At 37.0% G+C, this 22,596-nt stretch overlaps 1 protein-coding gene across 3 annotated transcripts in view; it reads left to right on the top strand.

Moving 5' to 3' along the window:
* Nucleotides 1-22,596, top strand: part of JAK2 (Janus kinase 2) — a 115,830-nt gene that overhangs the window by 37,298 nt on the left and 55,936 nt on the right. For 2 of the 3 annotated variants that reach the window (XM_047101299.1, XM_047101291.1), the window contains exons 2-3: nt 3,170-3,419; nt 17,337-17,460. In XM_047101299.1, coding sequence (XP_046957255.1) covers nt 3,194-3,419; nt 17,337-17,460 — 350 coding nt within the window. In that variant the 5' untranslated portion in view covers nt 3,170-3,193. Of the gene's footprint in view, nt 1-3,169; nt 3,420-17,336; nt 17,461-22,596 lie in introns of those variants that run through there. The other variant, XM_047101307.1, reaches the window with a different exon arrangement.

Genomic DNA, 22,596 nt, shown 5'->3' with positions numbered 1-22,596 from the left:
AGTCTAAGAAGCAGATAGTAGAAAAGTCTTGCTCAGGACTGGAATTTGGGAGAAATTGGTAAAAGGCTATAGATTTTTGGTTATAAGATAGATAAGTTTTGAAAATCTAATATAACACATTGACTATAGTTGAGAACATTGTATTGCATAATTGAAATTTTTCTGTATTGTATAATTGAAATTTTCTAAGAGAACTTAAAAAAAGTAACTTCATGAGGTGATGGATGTGTTGATTCAGTGATGGGGAGTCATTTCACCGTGTATACAGTGTCAATCATGTTGTACATGCTAAGTATCTCACAGTTTTGTCAATATAGTGGAAAGGTTTTTTTCAAACAAGACTGCAACTTAAAAATTGTTAAGGCCTCACTGAGAGATCTGCTAAAAGATACATTTCAGCAGAAAAAAGTCCAGAAGGAAAGCATATGGTCCAAAACAATGGTGAGCACAAATTGATGAAATTCTTGCAAATTTGCTCCTTAATGGCTAAGAGTTCATTTTAGATGAATTTCAGTAATTGAGTATAGAAGAGACAGTACTTGAGTATAGTAAGTTACAAGAAAATTTTTAACAATTTTATATTTTTGAGCAAATTAAAATTGTTTAAATTTGTATATCCAGTTGCTTTTGGACTTCAAAAATCTTGCAGTTTTAACAGTTGCCGGCTTCTTGTTTTGTTGTGTTTTTACTCACCAGAAGTCCTATGATATTTGAAGAACTAAGTATTAACTCTAGTATTTAATGTAATCAAGTCCTTATAGTTAGTTATAGATCTAAATTTCACCTTGCACGTCACTTAATCATCATGTTTCTTTCCTTTAATGTCTGCACTTAGTACAGTGACGTTCAGAAATGCTGTGTGAGTGTGCTTGTCATTATTTTCTCCTTCTCCCTTCACATAGCTCTGCTCATGATTTAAATGAGCGTCTATGGGGAAATCTTACCCATATCAATCTTATGTTTTAGCTGCCAGCTAGAGTCTGGTGTAATTGTCCTGCTTCCATTTCTAAACAAAAGTGTGTAAAGGAGTAGTCCTTATTCTATTCCTTTGTCCAATGTCCAATGTCAAGAGGCAAAGTCTTCATTTCCTTATATCCATTAATGGTATTATAGATCTTCCAAGTTTGAATTCCTCCCATTGTCTTTTACCCCTGGCTTAAAAAATTTTTTATTTGAGTATACTTTTATTCAAGTTGCATTAGTATCAGGTATACAGAATAGTGAATCAGTAGCATCTCTCTGTGTTATGCTGTGCTCACTGCAATATCATTGACTTCATACCCTGTGCTGTGCCTTTTATTCCTGTGACTTATTCATTCCATGACTGGACTCCTGGCTTCCTCTGGATTCAGTCAGTTACCAGGTTGCATGAAGTCTTGCTGTTATATTACCATTCATCATTCAACCATTGCTGTTTCAATTAAGGATGTTACTACTATGTAGACTATTGCCGTAGCTTTTGTTTCTACTTCACTTTTTAGCTTTTGTTTCTACTTCACTTTTTAATTCATCATTTGACTGTAGGATAAAGTTTACATTCTTTGATCCCTTTTTTTTTTTCAAGTAGGCCCCGTGCCCAATGTGAGGCTTGAACTCACAACCCTGAGAGTGAGAGTCACATGCTTTGTGGGAACCTCAGTGACTCATTCAGTTAAGTGTCCAACTTTGGCTCAGGTCATGATCTCACAGTTTGTGAGTTTGAGCCTCACATCGGGCTCTATGCTGACAGCACAGAGCCTGTGTGGGATTCTTTCTCTCTCTCTCTCTCCGCCCCCCCCAGCTTGTGCTCTCTCTCTGTCTCTCAAAAATAAATAAGCATTAAAAAAAAATAATAAAAGAGTCACATGCTTTACTGACTAAGCCCAGCCAGATGCCCCTTAAATTCTTTGATCTGACATTCAGACTTTTCTTAATTCTTTACTCTATCAGTTAGGATCGCATTCAATTATAAATAATAAGATGTCTTGTGGTAGAAAGGTGATTTTTGACACTGATTCAGGTGCTTAAGTTTGCCAGGTCTTTTATTCTCTTGGCATTTTCTTCCTGGTTTTAAGGTGACTGCCCCTACCCTGCTCGGAGGCAGGTAGGAAGAAAGTGAAGAGAGAAAAGCAAAAAGGAGTCCAGTGGGGCACCTGAGTGGCTCAGATGGTTGAACGTCTGGCTCTTGATTTCCACTCAGGTCATGATGTCACAGGTCATGAGTTTGAGCCCCATGTCGGGCTGTGCTGACAGTGCAGAGCCTGCTTGGGATTCTCCCTCTCTCTCTGCCCCTATCCTGCTTGTACTCGCCCCTTTCTCTGTCTCTGTCTCTCTCTCTCTCTCTCTCTCTCTCTCTCAAATAAATAAACTTAAAAAAATTAAAAAACAAAAAAGAAGGCCAGGTCTGCTTTCTTTTAAGGAATGGTTCCGGAAGTACCACCCAGCAACTTCCACTTAAATCTCATTTGTTGAAACTAGTTCACATGGCTGTTCATCTGTGGGGAAGTACAGTTCTTTGGCGGTATGTTGCTCTCCTTAAAAAATTGGGCCTCTCAAGAAGGAAAAAAATGGATCCTGGGTATGTAGCTGCAATTTTGCCACAAATATTCATCTGTACTTTCAGTCCTTTCCTAAATGGCATAACTGCTCAAATACTGCACTGTGGCCCAATTAATTAGAGTATCTTGTGCCTTTCTATTTCTCAGCACAGTTCTACTCTCCTGGAATATTCTACATCTTCCGTTCATATAAATCCAATCTGTTGTACAGAGTCAACTCTGTGTATGAACTCCTCTAATAAAACTTGTAAGTTTAAACCCAGTTTGAAATGTTACTTACCCCCTGCAGACCCCAGTAAGCAATTGTCACACTAATTCGTTTGTTTTGAATTTATGTTGTCTAGTTGGATCTCTTCTCCTGTTACCTGTGACTGATTTTGTTTGTTCATTTTGTTAGTATTACATATCTGTATTATGTTTCCTCAGTTAAGTTGTAAACTTCAGTTTTATAGGCCTTGTCCACAGGAAGTTTATAATCTCAATGCCTCTCACTGTGCTTTGTATATAGCACACGATATTTATTCAGTTACCAATTTAACAGAGTCAGTGCTTTCAGGGAAGGCTTCTTTGTACATGAGGGATGCTTTATCAGTATCACTTTCTTTTGTAATGTTATTGTTTTTTCTTAATAGGCAAATGTTCTGAAAAAACTCTGCATGGGAATGGCTTGCCTTACCATGACGGAAATGGAAGGAGTATCTGTATCTCCTGTACATCAGAATGGTGATATTCCTGGAAATGCTAATTCTGTGAAGCAAATAGATCCACTCCTACAGGTGTATCTTTATCATTCTCTTGAGAAGGCTGATGGAGAATATCTGAAGTTTCCAACTGGGGAGTATGTTGCAGAAGAAATTTGTGTAGCTGCTTCTAAAGCTTGTGGTAAATATTCAAAAACATATATTTTCTCCTTGTTAATAGATCATTGTTTCGATTATACTACTCTAATGTACATGTATAATGTATTATTCTTTGTGTTTTAAAATGCTTATATGACTGATGGGTATATTCTTACATACATAATAAAAGGAGAACGTCACTAGAGTACATTTAAGGTAAATCTGCCTTGGGCTAGTCCTACAGACTGAATGTTTGTGTTTTCCTAAGGTTGGTGATGAAATCTATTGCTCTAATGTGATGGTATTTGGAGCTGGTTCCTTCAAGAGGTGATTAGGTCAGTGGGTGGATCCCTTATCAGTGGAATGAGTGCCTTTAGAAAAGAGACCCCAGAGAGCTCTGTCACCCCTTCTTCCATGTGAGGACATGGTAAGAAGATGAATCAGAAGAGGGTTTCTGTGAACTAGAAAATGGGTGCTCATTAGGCAACCAAGAGTTTCCTAGCCTCCAGAACTGTGAGAAATTTCTGTTGTTTATAAGCCCCTTAGTCTGTGGTATTTTTGTTATAGCATCCTGAATGGACTGCTTCAAAAGTTGGTACTGAGAAGTGGGGGACTGCTGTAACAAATATCGAAACATGTAGAAGTAGCTTTGGAACTGGGTTTTGAGGAACACGTTAGAAAAAGCCTATCTTACTGTGAATGGACCTTTAAAGGGGATTCTGGTGAGGACTCAGAAAGAAAAGAGGAGAGCCATAGAGAAAGTCTTAATATTCTTAGAGAATACATAAGTAATCTGAATAGAATGTTGGTAGAAATATGTATGATAAAGGCCATTCTGATGAGGTCTCAGACAAAAATGTGAGACATGTTACTAGAAATTAGAGGAAGAGCAATCCTGGTAAAGTGGCGTTGACCTTAAAAAACAAAAGAGCCAGTTATTTTATCAGCAAAATGACTTTATTTAGGAAAAGCAGAGGAATGGCAGTTTGGGACCAGCAAACTCTAGAGAACCACAGACAACTTCAGAGAACAGAGGAAAGTGCTTACTTTTATAGGAGAAAGGAGGAAGCTGGGAGGAGCGGTTTTGTCGGAGTCCTTATTGGCTGGGTTTTGCTGGGCAGGAGCAAGTCTTCCTTCTGCTGGGGTGTGTAAGTAAGCCTCTTCCTGCAGAGAGTGTGATGTAGGCTTCTTAGGGCAGGTAGTAATGTGGGGGAGCTTCCCCTTCAGGGCTTCCTACTCCTTTATTTTATTTTATTATTTTGTTTTATTTTATTTTATTTTATTTTATTTTATTTTATTTTATTTTATTTTATTTTATTTTATTTTTTCCTACTCCATTTTATTTATTTATTTTTTTAACGTTTTATTCATTTTTGAGACAGAGAGAGAGAGCATGAATGGGGGAGGGGCAGAGAGAGAGGGAGACACAGAATTGGAAGCAGGCTCCAGGCTCTGAGCCATCAGCCCAGAGCCCGACGCGGGGCTCGAACTCACGGACCGCGAGATCGTGACCTGAGCCGAAGTCGGCCGCCCAACCGACTGAGCCACCCAGGCGCCCCTCCTACTCCATTTTAAATGAAGTTTCCTTTTTTTCATAGTGGAAAAATACTTGCCTGAATTGTGTTTTAGTGTTTTGGTGAAAATAGAATTTGTGAGCAAAGAAATCAGATGTATTTACCTAAGCAAAGTCTCGAAAGTGTGGGTTGACTCCTCCTGACTGCTTTAGTAAAATGCGAACAGAAAGATGGAACCGTTCAGCAAAAAGGAAGGCGAACTGAAAAGATTTGTAAAATTCTCAGTCTTTCCATGTTGCAAAAAGTGAGAAAGTGGTTAGAAGAGAGCACTAAGGATGTGGCCAGTGGACCATTTAAGATTTGTGTAGCTCAGCTGTTTCTACATTCGCTAGGAGCTTTGATGGGAGAGGCCTCTCCCGTCACAGCTCCTAGTGCCAGGGCCCGCCCTGGGGAGCAGAGTGCTTTCAAAGCAAAAGCTGCCAGAGCTTGGAGACCTGCTTGCTGCCTGGTGCTGCCTCACTCTGAGGGCTCTTCTTGGGGCACTGCCGGCCCCAGGTGCAGCCCCTGCCTTCCAGAGGGTGCAGGCAGCAAACTTTGATGGAGGGTATTGTTTCCAGCAGGGGAGAGTGTACAGGCTCAGGGGACATGGCTGCCTCCACTTGGATTTCAAAGGATGGAGCCACCCAAAACCATTAGGTACTGGGCTGCCTGGAGCCTCGGGCCCAGCCTCTGCCGGGTAAAGCTGCTGGGACAGGAATTGCCCCGGTGGGTCCTGTAGGCAAGCCCTCTGTCCTAGGGGTCCTTGACAACAGCTTATCATGTCAAAGAGGATTATCATAGAGCCTTAAGGTCTAATGGAACTTGCCCTGTTGGGTTTTAGACTTGTTGGGGATCTATCACTCTTTTCTTAATTTCTCTGTCTCCCTTCTGGAGCAGAAATGTCTGTTTGATGCTTGTAATGTGGAAGCATTTAACTTGTTCCATTTCACTGATTCACAGCCAGAGTGCAGTTTACCTCAGGCTGAATGGTACCTTGAGTCTCACTCACGTAAGATTTAGTTGATATTCAGGTGAGACTTAGAACTTTAGACTTTTGAGTTGATGCTGGAATGAATTAGGACTTTTGGGGGCTGTTGGAATGGAATGAATATATTTTTAATGTGAAAAGGATGTGAATTTGGGGGGTACCAAGGGCAAAATGGTAAGTTTCAATTGCCGTATCTTCTCATCTACTTACCTTCTGCAGTTTTTACTCTAGAAGTTTTATTTGGAATGCTTTTCAATAATTTCCATTACCTCATCATGTTCATTTTTTTTCCTCATTTTTTTTATTAAGTGGAATATATTATAGTACCTGATTTAACTTTCTTGGTTGGTAATTTTACCATGTCTGTCATTTCTTGCTATCCTACTGCTTGATGTTTCTTCTAGTTACGGGTCATATTTTCCTGCTGTTTTGAATGCCTACAATTTTTTATTGGAGGGTGGATATTGTAATGTAAATTTGTAATTTACATTGTTGCCTGCTGGATTTTATTATATTCTTTAGTGATGGCCTTTTTCTGGCACTGTTAGGTAATGGGTGGTTTACCTAGCTGCTTTTGAGAGCTTCTTTATCTTCGTCTTCTCCTCCTCCTTTTCCTTCTCCTTCCTTCTTTTGTTAAATAATCCAATATTTTTAGTGTATTCACAGAGCTCTACAATCATGTCAATTTTCACCACCCCCAGAAAGAAACCTCTTACCCATCAGCAGTCATTTTCCATGTCTTCCCCAACTCCCCCCAACCACAAATCTACTCCTAAGAATTTGTACACTTGGGACATTTCATATAAGTGGAATCATGCAGGCCATATGTGTTTTTTGTGACAAGGAGTTGAATTCCTGAGTCATATCATAACTTTGTGTTTAATCTTTTGAGGAACCGCCCTCATGTTTTCAAGGCATCTGCATCATTTTACATTTCCGATAGCAGAGTATGAAGGTCCCAGTTTCTCTACATCTTGATTAACATTTGTTATTACCTTTCTTTTTGATAATAGACATACTAGTGGGTGTGAAGTGGTATCTCATTGTGGTTTTCTTGAAAAATCTTTATAGATAAATAATTCACATATCATACATTTCATACTTTTAAAAAGTGTATGGTAAAGTAATTTTTAGTATCCCCAGTTGATTTTAGAACATTTTTTCACCCCAAAAGAAGCTCTGTGCTTATTGGCTATCACTCTCTCACCCCCTCTTCCTTCTTTAGTCTTAGGCATCCCCTAATCTATGTTCTGTCTCAATAAATTTGTCTATCTAGATATTTCATACAGATGGAGTCATATAATATGTGGCCTTTTATTACTGGCTTCTTATACTCATAATTCCCACCCCAAGGAAATCTTTAGTAAAAGGTGAAAGATTTATGTGATCTGAAGAGAAACTCCAGACCATTAAACTCATACAATTTTCATGAAGTTCATCCATATTTTTTTTGCATGTTATTTATTTATTTATTTATTTATTTATTTATTAATATGAAATTTATTGTCAGATTGGTTTCCATACAACACCCAGTGCTCATCCCAACAGGTGCCCTCCTCAATACCCATCACCCACCCTCCCCGCCCTCCCACCCCCCCATCAACCCTCAGTTTGTTCTCAGTTTTTAAGAGTCTTTTATGTTTTGGCTCCCTCCCTCTCTAACCTTTTTTTTTTCCTTCCCCTCCCCCATGGTCTTCTGTTAAGTTTCTCAGTTCACCCATATTGTAACATCTGTCAGTAGTTAATTCTTTCATGGCTGAATAGTATGCTGTTGTGTGGATAATACCACGTATTGTTTAACTGTTGGTCAGTTGATGGACAGTTTGGCTGTTTCAGCCTTTTGTCTGTCATGAATAATGTTTCTATGAACATTTGTGTACAGTGTGGACAGATGATTTCATTTCTGCATATATACCTAGGAGTGGAATTGTGGGTCACACCGTAACTCTATGGTTCACTTTTTGAGGAACTACCAGACTGTTTTCCAAAGTGGCTGCACCATTTTCCATTCACACCAGTAGTGTGTGAGGGTTCTGATTACTCCACATCCCTAATAACACTTGTTGTTATATGACCTTTTAAAAATTCTATCCAGGGGCGCCTGGGTGGCGCAGTCGGTTAAGCGTCCGACTTCAGCCAGGTCACGATCTCGCGGTCCGGGAGTTCGAGCCCCGCGTCGGGCTCTGGGCTGACGGCTCAGAGCCTGGAGCCTGTTTCCGATTCTGTGTCTCCCTCTCTCTCTGCCCCTCCCCCGTTCATGCTCTGTCTCTCTCTGTCCCAAAAATAAATAAAAACGTTGAGAAAAAAAAAAAATTCAAAAAAAAAAAAATTCTATCCATTCTATTGGGTGTAAAGTGGTATCTTATTGTAGTTTTGATATGTATATTTTTTCTGATTAGCAGTTCTTTTGGGTGTCTTTGCCTTGCTTACCGGCAATCGTGTATCTTCTCTGGAGAAATGTCTATTCGACTCCTTTGTCCACTTTTAAAATGTTGGTTTGTTACTGAGTTGTGAATAGTTCTATTTTCTAGATCCCTTATCAGATACTATATGATTTGGAAATCTTTTCTCCCATTTTATGTTTTGTCTTTTCACTGTCTGGATCTGGATAGTGTTCTTTGAAGCAAAGATCTTTAATTTTAATGAACCCTCATTTGTTTATTTCTGTTGTTGTTGCTTGTGTTTTTGTGTCATATCTCAGAATTCATTACCAGATCAAGTTCATGAGGAATTTCCCCTGCAGTTTCTTCTAGGAGTTTCATAGTTTTGGGTTTGCGCCCCTTTGAGCTCATTTTTGCTGATGGTTGAGGGTAGGGATCCACTGCCATTCTTTTGCATGTGAATATTCACCTGGTCCTGACTTCCCCCACTTTATATAGTGTTTATAAGGTTCATACATGTTGTACCATGTACTGATAGTACATTATTCTTCTATGGATGAATGATATTCAGCTAAATAGTGTCAAATACATGATACAATATGGATAAACTTTATAAATATTGAGTGAAGTGTAAGAAGCCAGTATCAAATGGATATGTACATGCAAATCCCAGCATCATTTGATGAAGAGGCTGTGAGTTCCCATACTCAGTAGTCTCAGAACCCTTGTCAAAGTATCATTTGGCCATAGATGAGTGGGTTTGTTTCCGGATTTTCAATTCTGTTTCATTGGTCTATATGTCTTAATGCCAGTACCATACTCTCTGTATCACTATAGTTTTGTAGTAAGTTTTGTAATCAGTGTGAGTTTTCTAACTTTCTTGTTCTTTTTCAAAATTGTTTTGATCTTTCCTAGTCCCTTTAATTTTTATATTAATTTGATGATTAGCTTGTCAATTTCTGCAATAAAGACAGCTGAGATTTCTATAGGGATTACATTGAATATATAGGTCAGTCCGGGGACTACTACTATCTCATTGAAGTAAGTCTTCCAATCCATGAACATGAAATATCTTTTTGCCTATTTGGGTCTTCTTTAATTTTTTTCTGCAGTGTTTTGTAGTGCTCAATGTATAAGTCTTACCTCTTAAATTTATTTATAGGTATTTTGTTCACTTGGATGCTGTTGTAAATGGAATTGTTTTTATTATACTTTTTTGGATTGTTCATTGTTCATGTATAGAAGTAGAGCTGATTTTTACCTGTTGATCTTATGTCCTTTAACTTTGTTGAATTCATTTATAGGCTCTGACATTTTGGGGGGAGGTTGTTAACTATTTTCTGTATATAAGATCATATCATGGGCCAATAAAGACAATTTTGATTCTTCCTGCCCAATTTGGGTGCCTTTTATTTTCTTGCCTAATTGCTCTAGCTAGAACTCTCATTGCAGTGTTGTATAGAAGTGGTGAAGGTAGTCATCCTTGTCTTGTTTGTGATTTTAAGGATAGATTTTTAGTCTTTCACTGGTGATTATGATATTGTTTGTGGGTGTTTCATAAGTGCTATTTATCAGGTTCAGGAAAATCCCTTCAATTCTTATTTAAGTTTTTTTTTTTTTTTTAACTCATTAAGGAGTATAGAGTTTGTTACTGTTTGTGTATAAATTGAGATGATCATTTTTTTTTCTTTCATTACATTGGTTATTTTAATATCTGGAACCACCCTTTTATTCCTGGGATAAATCCCACCTGTACATGGTATATAATTCTTTTAATATTTTGCTGGATGTGGTTTGCTACTATTTTGTTGAGGAAATTTGCATCTATATTCATGAAGGATATTGGTCTGTAGTTTTCTTGTAGTGTCTTTGTTTGGCTTTGGTATCAGGGTAATGCTGGACTAATTAAGTTGTTTAGGAACCGTTACTTTTTCTTTTTTTTTTTTTTTTGAAGATTTTGAGAAAGATTTATTGTCATTTTTCTTTAAATGCTTGATGGAATTGTCCAGTGAAGCCATCTGGTTCTGAGCTTTTCTTGGGAAGTTTTTGATTATGGATTTAATCTCTTCATCTTGTATAGGTCTATTTATAGTTTCTGCTTTTTTCTTAAATGAGTTTTGATAGATTGTGTGTTTCTAGGGATTTTTCCATTTTATCTAGGTCATCTAATTGTTGGCAAATATTTTTTCATCATATTTTCTTACATTCTTTTTATTTCTGTAATGTTGATAGTGTTGTCCTCACTTTCATTTCTGATTTTGGTAATTTGAATCTTTTTTCTTTCTTTCTTGTTTAGTTTAGCTAAAGGCTTGTCAGTATTCTTTATTTTTTTCAAATAAACAATGTTTGGTTTCATTCTTTTTTTTTTTTTTCCCCTTGAATTGCTTTTCTATTCTCTTTGCCTGTAGTGTTTATTATTTTCTTTTTTCTATTGGCTTTGGGTTTAGTCTCCTTTTTTCAAAGTTACTAATGGTATCTAGGGAGATTATTGATTTGAGATCTTTATACTTTTTTAATATAGATGTTTACAGTATAATTTCCCTCTATCTGGTTTTGCTGACTCCAGTATTTTGATATGTTGGGTTTTTTGCTTTTATTTTTCTCTATGTATTTTCTAATTTCCTTTGTGATTTATTCTTTGACCCATTGTTTGTGTGTTAATTTTCACACATTTGTGAATTTTCCAGTTTTTCTTCCGTTGTGGTTTCTAGTTTCATTCCATTTTTGTCAGAGAAGATATTTTGGATGATTTCAGTCCTTATAAGTGTATTCATATTTCTTTTGTGACCTAACTTATGGCCTATTCTTGTGAATATTCCATTTACATTTGTGAAAAATGTATATTCTGCTTTTGTGGGGTTGTAGTCTGTATATGTCTATTATTAGTTGATTTATAGCACAATTCAGTTTTTCTTATTGTTTTTTCTTATTGTTCTTCAGTCTCGTTTTACTGTTTTTTAAAAATTTTTTAAGTTTGTTTATTTTGAGAGAGAGCACAAGCAGGGTAGGGGCATAGAGAGAAGGGAGAGAGAGAGAATTCCAGGCAGGCACTTCGCTGTCAGTGCAGAGTCCGAAGTGGAGCTCGAACTCGTGAACTGAGAGGTCATGACCTGAGCCGAAGGCAGATGGTTAACCCACTGAACCACCCAGGCACCACTCGTTTTTCTGTCTTATTGAGAACGGTGTATTGAACTTTTCAGGTATTATTGCTGAATTGTCTATTTCTCCTTTCAGTTTTCATTTTTTGGTTTACATGTTACATGTTTTGGGGCTAATTTCTTACGTATGTATATGTTTATATTTCCATTTTCTTAAGGATTTAAATTTTCATAATGTTCTTTGTCTTTTGTAAACTTTTGACTTAAAATCTGTTTTGTCTGATATTAGTATAGCCATCCCAGCTTTTTTTTTATTAAAAAAATTTTTTTAAATGTTTATTTTTGAGAGAGAGAGAGAGAGAGAGTGAGCAGGGGAGGGGCTGAGAGAGGGGGAGACACAGAATTCAAAGTAGGCTCCAGGCTCTAAGCTGTCAGCACAGAGTCCGACATGGGGCTTGAACTCACAGACTGTGAGATCGTGATCTGAGCCCAAGTCAGACGCTTAACAGACTGAGCCCCCCAGGTGCCCCGCCAGCTTTCTTTTGCTTACTGTTTGCGTGGGCTATGTTTTTCCATCTTTCCCATTTCAAATTAAAATGTCTTTAGATTTATTTATTTATTTTATTTTTTAAAGATTTTATTTTATTTTTAGAAAGAGAACACGAGTAGGGGAGAGTAGCAGAGGGAGAAGGAGAGAGAGAATCCCACTAATTAAAAAAACTGAGATTTCAGGACTATAAATGACAAAGAATATAGACTTTATAGTTTAGAAAAGTCAATAAACAACTGCCACCCAAAACAAGTGACAAAAACAAAGGAATTTTTAACTTTTCCGGTGAATGCGAATACTTTCCTGTTTTTATGCCTGCTTTATAAATTTTGGTTGAACATTGAAATGTTGGCCATTTCAAATTTGTAATGTAGCAACCAGAAATCTGATTCCAACTCCGTTTACTTCTATTTATTTTTGGTGTTGTTATCATATTTATCATGTGTTTTACTTCTGTAGACATCACAGGACACTTATATTATTGTTGCTTTAAACAATCATTATTCTTTTATATTTATCCTTTCCCTTGTTCCTCATTCTTGTCTGTAGTTCCATGCTTCCATCTGCCATCTCTTCCTTTCAGCCTAGAGAACTCCTTTCAGTATTTCTTGTGTTTCTATGCGATATTTTATGTGCTCGGCTTTGCCATTACATAGAATGGCCAGATCCTCATGTGCCTTCTTCAGCTTATGCATTACCTCTTCAGAAGCTGTCACTGAAGTCTTTACTTCATCTGAACTACCTCTGTTAAAATCAGAGCTGAATAGAAGTTAAAGTGATGAAAATGGATTTTACTTGATAAACTACTGTAATAGGGGAGATACTCCATTATAGAAGTGAGCTTGACTTTGAATACAGCCTGAACAAGTGGGGTTTTGTGGCCAAGGGACAAGTTTGACAGGGCATTGGTGAATGGAAAATTACTAAGAGTAGACATCAAGTCTGGGGGGATTCTGAGTGAACCAGCCTAATATGATTCTTGCTAAAGGCAGGTCAATGTGATCAGATATCACCTGCAGGATAATAGGGGTGAGGAGTTTGATTAGATATCTAAGGTGGTTTGCTAAATGGACTTAGCAGGATTCTTGCTAAAACTTGATTCTACGAGGAAAAACGTGTATGGGCCATGTTCGGGAGGGTTCAGAGGGGCCTTGATAAAAATTTGGCCAAGCAAAGAATATTTTTCATTTCTCCCCTGTACTTATTTGTTTTTTTGTGGTCTTTACTATCATGGCACTGACCCTTTTGAATTATAGTTCTCCAGTGGCATCTCTGAGTTCATCTCTTATAATGTGAGATCCTTAAAGTTAGGCACTATTTTTCCTTTTTGTATTTCCTGTACCCATTTTGTGCTTATTATGTAATAGAGTCTCTGTTAATATTAGTGGAATGTTGACTGTCCTTGCTCTAGAATGATATGGAACTGAATCACACTTAGATAATGGTTTGGAAAAGAAGAAGCACATTTAGGTGCTTTTAGTAAATAAAAATAAAAATAACTTTGATTGGGTGTGTAGGGAAAGAGTTAAAAATGACTGCGGTTTCTGTTCTATTCTTTTCCATCGATCAGAGTGTTTTTTGTGCCAACTTAGAATCTATTCCAAATGACATTTCTAGCAATTATGTAACATGGTCCCCTGCCATCCTATCAGCCCTAGATGTTATCCCTCCTGTTTTTGCTAGTTGAATGGATATAAAGTGATATCACATAATTTTAACTCACGTTTTATTCAACACTAGGTATTACCATCCTCTCACATGTTTATTAATTATTTTTAATTATTATTAATCATGGATTTGTTCTATTGTGAATAATTTATATCCACTTTTTTGCCATTTTCACTTTTTTATTTTGCTTTTTTAATTCTGATTTTTTTGTTATAAAATATTTAAAGTAATACTTCACATAGAAAAAATATATATCACTGTAGTCACCACACAGCTTTTCAAATATATCATTTTGCTATTTTCAGATTTTTCTCTGATTCATTGTTATGAAGAATTACATTTTTCCAATTTAGCCATCTCTGCTATTATAGGATAAATGAACTTTATCTTAGTTTTTTTTATTTTTTAAGAATCATTGCAGGATTTGTTTTGCTAAAATTTAAAATATTTAGGATTTTTGTACCTATTTTGGTAAGTGAGTCTATTTGATTATGATATCTGGCTGGTTTTGGTATCATGGTCCAAGTAAACTCACAAAGTATGTTAATTTCCCTGTTCTCTCTTTTTCTGTTCTCTGTAATAGTATACTGAAGGTTGGAATTGTCTTTCATGTTTGGTTGAACTAGTATATAAATTTTATCTGGGCCTCATGGTGGTTTTTCCTTTCTTCTTATTTCTTCTCTTTCCTCCTTTTCCTTTCTTCACCTTTATTTTTGTAAGTATATAGATTGTTTCTTTAATGGTTATAGTTCTTTTGAAGTTTTTAATTCTTAAAAAAATTTTTTTTTAACGTTTATTTTTTTTGAGAGAGAGAGAGACAGACAGAGCATGAACAGAGGAGGGACAGAAAGAGAGGGAGACACAGAATCTGAAGCAGGTTCCAGGCTCTGAGCTGTTAGCACAGAGCTTGAACTCATGAGCTGTGAGATCATGACCTGAGTCAAAGTTGGACGCTCAACCAACTGAGCCACCCAGGCACCCCTGAAGTTTTTTATTTTTGAATCCGTTTTTTTTTTTTTTTTTTTAACAAAAAAAGAGAAGAACCATATGATCCTGTCAATCGATGCAGAAAAGGCATTTGACAAAATCCAGCACCCTTTCTTAATAAAAACCCTTGAGAAAGTCGGGATAGAAGGAACATACTTAAAGATCATAAAAGCCATTTATGAAAAGCCCACAGCTAACATCATCCTCAATGGGGAAAAACTGAGAGCTTTTTCCCTGAGATCAGGAACACGACAGGGATGCCCACTCTCACCGTTGTTGTTTAACATAGTGCTGGAAGTTCTAGCATCAGCAATCAGACAACAAAAGGAAATCAAAGGCATCAAAATTGGCAAAGATGAAGTCAAGCTTTCGCTTTTTGCAGATGACATGATATTATACATGGAAAATCCGATAGACTCCACCAAAAGTCTGCTAGAACTGATACATGAATTCAGCAAAGTTGCAGGATACAAAATCAATGTACAGAAATCAGTTGCATTCTTATACACTAACAATGAATCCGTTTTTTAAAATTACATATGGCTTTAAAATTGTCTGTCTACATTTTCAAATTTATTGTCATTGTTTATTCTCTTATTGTCTCTATAACCTATAATTATACTTTTAAAAACATTTTAATTAATTTTTTAATGTTTATTTTTGAGAGAGAGAGAGAGAGAACGAGCATGAGTTGGGGAGGGGCAGAGAGAGAGAGAGACACAAAATCTGAAGCAGGTTCCAGGCTCCGAGCTTTCAGCACAGAGCCCTATATGGGGCTCAAACTCATGAACTGTGAGATCATGATCTGAGCCGAAGTCGAACACTTAACTGACTGAGCCACCCAGGTGTGCCAGTTATACTTTTGAAAAATCATTAGTGTTTATCTGTGGTTTTTTTTCTTGATCAGATTTGACAAAGGCTTGTTTATTTTGTTAGTTATTGCAAATAATCAGCTTTTATTTTCTTGATTCTCTTTATTGAATCTTTCTTCTGTTAACTTCCGCTCTATCACATTTTCAACTGTCTTCTAGATTATTCTGTTGTTTTTTAATGTATTGAGTTAGATAACTTAGATCATTCTTTTTTTTTTTTTTTTTTTTAATTTTTTTTTTTCAACGTTTATTTATTTTTGGGACAGAGAGAGACAGAGCATGAACGGGGGAGGGGCAGAGAGAGAGGGAGACACAGAATCGGAAACAGGCTCCAGGCTCTGAGCCATCAGCCCAGAGCCCGACGCGGGGCTCGAACTCACGGACCGCAAGATCGTGACCTGGCTGAAGTCGGACGCTTAACCGACTGCGCCACCCAGGCGCCCCATCTTAGATCATTCTTTGTTATCTTCTGACATAATCAGGTTAAAGCTATAATTTTTCCTCTTAAGTATCACTTTAGCTATATTCCATAATTTTTAACACATGTTATTAATTGTTCATTATAAATACTATTTAATTTCTGTTATAATTTCTCCTATAATCTCTGAGGTATTCAGAAGTATGTGTAAATACAAGAATGAATACAAGGATACAGTTTAAAAGTTGTTACTCAATACTGTTTTTATATGTAACTTACTGAAATTATTATATATCTATGAGTAAACAGTTGTGTTGATAATTCAAATGAAAATTTTATATCTTTATTGTCAGTGTGTTGAGTTGGTGTCATTTTTGTCTACCGTGGAAAAGATCAAAAACATTACTAGAATAAAAATAATGTTTTTGTGAGGCTTATGTTTTCAAATATATAGGATTAAGTATGTTAACTAACTTGAATTTAAAAAAAATTAGGGGCGCCTGGGTGGCACAGTCGGTTAAGCGTCTGACTTCAGCCAGGTCACGATCTCACGGTCCGTGAGTTCGAGCCCCGCGTCAGGCTCTGGGCTGACGGCTCAGAGCCTGGAGCCTGTTTCAGATTCTGTGTCTCCCTCTCTCTCTGCCCCTCCCCCGTTCATGCTCTGTCTCTCTGTCCCCAAAATAAATAAACGTTGAAAAAAAAATTAAAAAAAATTTTTTAAGTATTCATTTCTGATTTAGCTAAAATGTGATTAGAGAACATGTTGATTATTCTCTGGCACTTTGGGAGACTTGTTCTTAGCCCCCAAAAGATTGGAATGTGTATGTGTGTGTCTATGTGTGAATGTTCTATATGTGCTGGGAGATAATGTGCATTATTTAATTGTGTGGCTTTTTGTTTCATATGCTTTTTAAAAAGTTCAGTAGTCTTCAAACCTTGTTAATGTACCTTCGAAAATATCTTTGAAAAAAATCATATACCCCTGCAGTTTAAGATGACATTAAAATATTTTCCTTGTAAGTGTAAAAAGTGCAGAAAATATAGTTACTGGTGCAGTGTGTAAAATTTAACATTAAAAAAAAAAACTGTTGTGCTGTTCTCTTAAAAGTATTCAGTGATCTCCAAATAGTTTAGTTGATACTCTCATTATCAATTAAAACACTCACAGATTTGAATTAACCTTTCTGTGCAAGATACCTAAAAAAAATTAGATAAAATGTTTTTAAAAATCTGCTTGAAAGAGTTCCAGCAATCATATTTTAAAATGCAGGGAAAAAGATTAAATTAAGAATTGAGTTGTAAGTCATGCTGAACCAAAAGATGTCAATTGCTACTGCACTTGTGCCAAATAAGAGTTGTTGTTTCAATCCTGTTACAAATTACAGATGTTCCATAAATGTACTTGCTGCGCTCTGTAATCATTTCTTTTCGTACCTCTTTCCTAGGAATCACGCCCGTGTATCATAGTATGTTTGCTTTAATGAGTGAAACCGAAAGGACCTGGTATCCGCCCAACCATGTCTTCCATGTAGATGAATCAACCAGGCACAATGTACTCTACAGAATAAGGTACTTTCTACAGTAAAGTGACTCATTTAGTGGTTAAAGGGCAAAGTGAGAGAAATTATCAAACATATATGTACATTTTTTCTGAGTTTATTTATTATGAGTGGGGGAAGGGACAGAGAGGGGAGAGAGAGAATCCCAAGCAGGCTGCACGCTTGGCATGGAGCCCAGCCTGGGGCTGGATCTCAGGACTGCGAGATCACAACCTGAGCCGATCTCGAGTCAGACGCTCAACTGACGGAGCAACCGAGGCGCCCCCAGACATATCTTTAAATTGCAGAGTACTTAATAACAGGGACCAGAGCTTCATTTAAGACTTTTTCTCTACTAGAGGAAGTGTTTATAAATGTTTTTTCACTAGAATGCTCTGAGCTTTTCTGGTGGGATGCTACTTTACCATTTAGTATTATAATTAAATTTTAAAAAGGATGTGAATGGCCTTCACTAATAAAATCCTGAATAAAATTCAAATAAAATTTGGAATATTGTTGGTTTCCTAGGAAATTCAATATTTTGTGCAACAAAATGTAATCTCCCATCTCTTTTTAATAATTTTTTTTAGTGGAGCACCTGGGTGGCTCATTCAGTCAAACGTCTAACTTCCACGATTTATGAGTTTGAGCCCCGCGTCGGACTCTGTGCTGATAGCTCAGAGCTTGAAGCCTGCTTTGGATTCTGTGTCTCTCTCCCTCTCTGTCTGCCCTCCCCACTTGTGCTCTCTCTCTCTCTCAAAAATAAATAAATAAGCTTTAAAAAATATATAATTTTTTTAGAGTTGAAGTAGACGTATGATTTTGCCAGTGTTATTTGCAGCCGCAAATTATTAGTTAATTTATTTAATAATTTTCCACTCAAAATGATAAAACAAAGAAATATGTTTGATCTGTGGCTCTTATGAAATAGATTCATTCCATGCAGAGTCAGTGTTGCATAGTAAAAATGCACATGGACTCATTCATGATTTTTAAAAGGAAAGAAAAGGAAGCCTTAAAAAACTAAAATTCAAGAGAGATATCCTTACCATGGTAAAGGGTAAAGGATATTTACCAAAGGCAAGAAGCAAGTAATATTCTCAAATGGTAAGAGGTCAGAAGCAGTCTCTAAAATCACAAACAAGATAAAAAACAAAAATAGCCACCACCACTGGTTCTATTTAGGATTTTAGTGGAGTTCTCAACAAATACAGTTAAGACAAAAAAATACACAAAATATTTAGTAATTGAGAACAAAGAAGCAAAGAGTCATTATTTGGAGATGCTATGATTGTTAACATAGAAAATGTAAACAAATTTATAGGCATCAATAATAAATGTTCAGCAGAATGCTAGATCTATATGATCAGTATGTTAAAAGTCAACTATTCCTGGAGCACCTGGGTGGCTTAGTTGGTTAAATGTCTCACTCTTGATTGTTTTTTTCTTTTTTTCTTTTTTTCCTGACTCTTGATTTTTAATGGGATCGAGTCCCATGTCAGGCTCCACACTGGGCGTGGAGCCTGCGTAAGATTCACTCCCCCGCCTCATTCTGCCCCTCTTCCCTACTTGTGCGCGTGTGCATTCTCTCTCTCTCAATAAATAAATAAACAAACAAACATTAAAAGAAATCAACTATTTCTGTACACCACAAACAGAAAAGAGGTCATTTAAGATAACGAATAGCAACAAAAAATGCAAAGTACCTAGGGTTAAATCTATCCAAAGTAAGACTTTTATGCAGGTTTTAAGACTTTACAAATTTGGATCATTTATTTTATTTTTACTTATTTATTTTTTTAATTTTTTTATTTTTGAGAGAGCGTGAGTGGGGGCAAGGCACAAAGAGGAGGAGACAGAGGATCTGAAATGGGCTCTGTGCTCACAGCAGCAAGCCCGATGCAGGGCTCAAACTCAAAAACTGCAAGATCATGACTTGAGCTGAAGTCAGATGCTCAACAAACTGAGCCATCCAGGTGCCCCCAAAGTTGTATTATTTAAAAGAAGCATGTTAACATGCTCCATAGATTGACAAAATACCAATATTTTATTGGGAGTATTTTTTTTTATTACTTTCTGTAATGACTGTACTTTCTGCAATTAGTAAGTGTATCTTTTGATTTGAGAATGTTTGTAGAGGAGAGGTCTACAGTCTTTTTCTGAAAAGGCCATTAGTAAATATTTTAGGCTTCGAAGCTATACTATCTCTGTTTTCACTCTTCAGCTCTGTTATTAAAGTGTGAAAGCAACCATGAATAAGAAGTAAATGAATGGGCATGACTGTGTCCCAGTAAAACTTTATTTATAAAAACTCACAGTGGACCAGAATGGGGCTATGGGCCAGAGTTTGCTGATCTCTTCTCAAGAATTAAAAATTGTTTCCCTTATCAAATTTTTTCCCTTATCAATTTTTTTAATGTTTATTTTTTAATATTAATTATTATTTATTTATTTTTGAGAGACAGAGAGAGAGCATGAGCAGGGGAGGGGCAGATAGAAAGAGAGACACACACAGAATCAGAAGCAGGCTCCAGGCTCCAAGCTGTCAGCATAGAGCCCAATGCGGGGCTTGAACCTGCGAACCGTGAGATCATGACCTGAGCTGAAGTCAGATGCTTAACTGACTGACCCACCCAGGTGCCCCAAAATGCCTTTTTAAAAAATGTTTATTTATTTTGAGAGGGGGGTTGTTTATTTATTTGCAGAGAGAGAGGGAGACAGAATCCCAAGCAGGTTCCGCACTGTCAGCACAGAATCCAGCACAGGGCTTGATCTCATGAATGGTGAGATCATGATCTGAGCTGAAGTCAAGAGTCGGACGCTCAACCAACTGAAGCACCCAGGTGCCCCCCCAAAATTAACTTAAAATGAATCAAAGACTTAAATCTAAGAGCTAAAACTATAAAACTCTTAGAAGACAATATAGGAGTAAATCTTTGTGTACTTAGAGTAAGCATTGGTTTCTTCAGTATGGCACCTAAAGCCCAAGTGACAAAAGAAAAGTACGTTAATTGGGATTCATCAAAATGTATGTTTGTGCATCAAAGGTTGCTGTCAAGAATGAAAAGACAAGGGTGCCTGGTTTGTTCAGTCAGTTGAGCATCTGATTCTTGACTGGCTCAGGTCATGATCTCATGGTTTGTGAGATCAAGCCCTGTTTTGGGCTCTGTGCTGACACCGCGGAACCTGCTTGGGATTCTCTCTCTCCCTCTCTCTCTGTCCCTCTCCTGTTCACATGCATGCTCTCTCTTTCTCTCTCAAAAATAAATAAGTAAGCTTTAAAAGAAAAAAGAATGTGAAAAGACAGCCCACAGAATGGAAGAAAATGCTTGTAACTCATATATCTGATCAAGGTCTTACATCTGGAATACATAAAGAATTCTCCACTGAGAGAATGGAGCCCAACTTGTGGCTCTATCCCATGAACTATGAGATCATATCCTGAACAGAAATCAAGAGTCAGATGCTTAACCAACTGAGCCACCCAGGCACCCCTGGAATACATAAAGAATTCTTAATGGTTCAATAGTACAGTGACATAACTCAGCGAAAATATGAACAAAGGATTTGAATAGACATTTTTCTAAATAAGACATACAAATAGCCAGTAAGCACATGAAGGGATGCTCAACATCATTAGTCTTTAGAGAAATGTAAATCAGAAACACAGCAGGACACCAGTTCACCCGTTAGGATGACAAAGATATAAAAGATGGACAATAACAAGTTGTTATGAATTTGCCTAATTATTACTTATGAAATAGGGCACGGGGTGTTGGATGGTGAGCCATGCTTCAACAACAGAGCACAAGAGAAATTGAAATAGAAAAGTTTATTACTCAAAGGTTCTGGAGGTATCCAGCATGCCTTGAGGGGCCACATGGAGAGATCAAGGCAGGGTGCAGAGAGACATAGGACCCAGGGCACACGGCTTCCCTAGGGTCTGTGGGTAGAGTGCTTTGGGGTTCCTTGCCTAAGGCCCAATTTGGTCGATTCAAGCCGAAAGAGCTGGTCTTTGGTAAGCTACATGGGAGTCTTATTGAAGGGGCTTTTAAGGATTAGGTGCTGGAAAACAGGGGAGATTGTTGATCACAAGGGTGTTGGGGAAGTTTTATCAGAAACTCACATTTGCTTGTGACTCAGTGGGCTGTTGTGTAGGGTGTGCACTTGCATGAAGGGGCTATTGTCAGTTTAAGGTCACTGCAGGCCTCTTGGTTAAACAAAATGGACGCCAAGTCAGCAATACCAAAGACTAACTTAGCGACACTCTCCACGTGTTGTCAAGGATCTGAACTATTGGGACACTTATGTGTTGCTGTTGGAGATGTAAACTAGTGCAGCCACTTTCACAGTTTGTTCCTCAAAAAGATGGACGTAGAAAACACACACACACTTACCCTTGTACGTACTGTTCCTAGCAGCCTTATCCACAATACCAAAAAGATGGAAACAATCCAAATGCCCATCATGTGATGAGTGAAGAAGCAAAATGTGGTTTATCCATACGATCAAATATTAACTGGGCATTAAAAAGGGAATGAAATACTAATGTTTGCTATAATGTAGATAGTCCTTGAAAATATTATGCTTATGAAAGGAGGTAGAAAAGGCCACATATTATATGATTCCATTAATATAAAGTGCTCAAAACAGGCAAATTTATAGAGATAGACTAGTGGTAACTTAGAGGTGGAGAGTAGTTGGGATGATTTGGGTATGGCTGTTGGTAGGTATGGAGTTTCTTTTAGGGGGGATGAAAATGTTCTAAAATTAGATTGTGGGATGTTTGTACAATGTTTCAAACATACTAAAAAACATTTTGAATTGTATACTTTAAATGGGTAAACTTTAAGGTATGTGAATTATATCTCAGTAAAGGTGTAAATGAAGCAATAGAGAATATTTTTTGTTTCTTTGAAGGACAAGTTTTTAGCTTGTTTCATTGATTGATTCATTTGTACTGAAGTGTTGTTGACATACTCTGTTTCAGGTATACAACATAGTGATTTGACAATTCCGTACATTATGAAATGCTCACCATGGCAAGCCTACTTGTCATCTGTCACCATAGTTATTATAGTATTAGTGACTATATTCCATATGCTGTACTTTTCATCCCCATGACTTCTTTATTTTGGCACTGGAAGTTTGTAACTCTTAATCCTCT

Source organism: Lynx rufus, unplaced genomic scaffold (assembly GCF_022079265.1).
Source record: "Lynx rufus isolate CCGP_SWC_20201006 ecotype Redwood Valley unplaced genomic scaffold, mLynRuf1.p SCAF_10, whole genome shotgun sequence".
NCBI lineage: Eukaryota > Metazoa > Chordata > Mammalia > Carnivora > Felidae > Lynx > Lynx rufus.
Note: the sequence above shows the minus strand (reverse complement) of the source record. Positions and strands in the feature narration are given on the sequence as shown.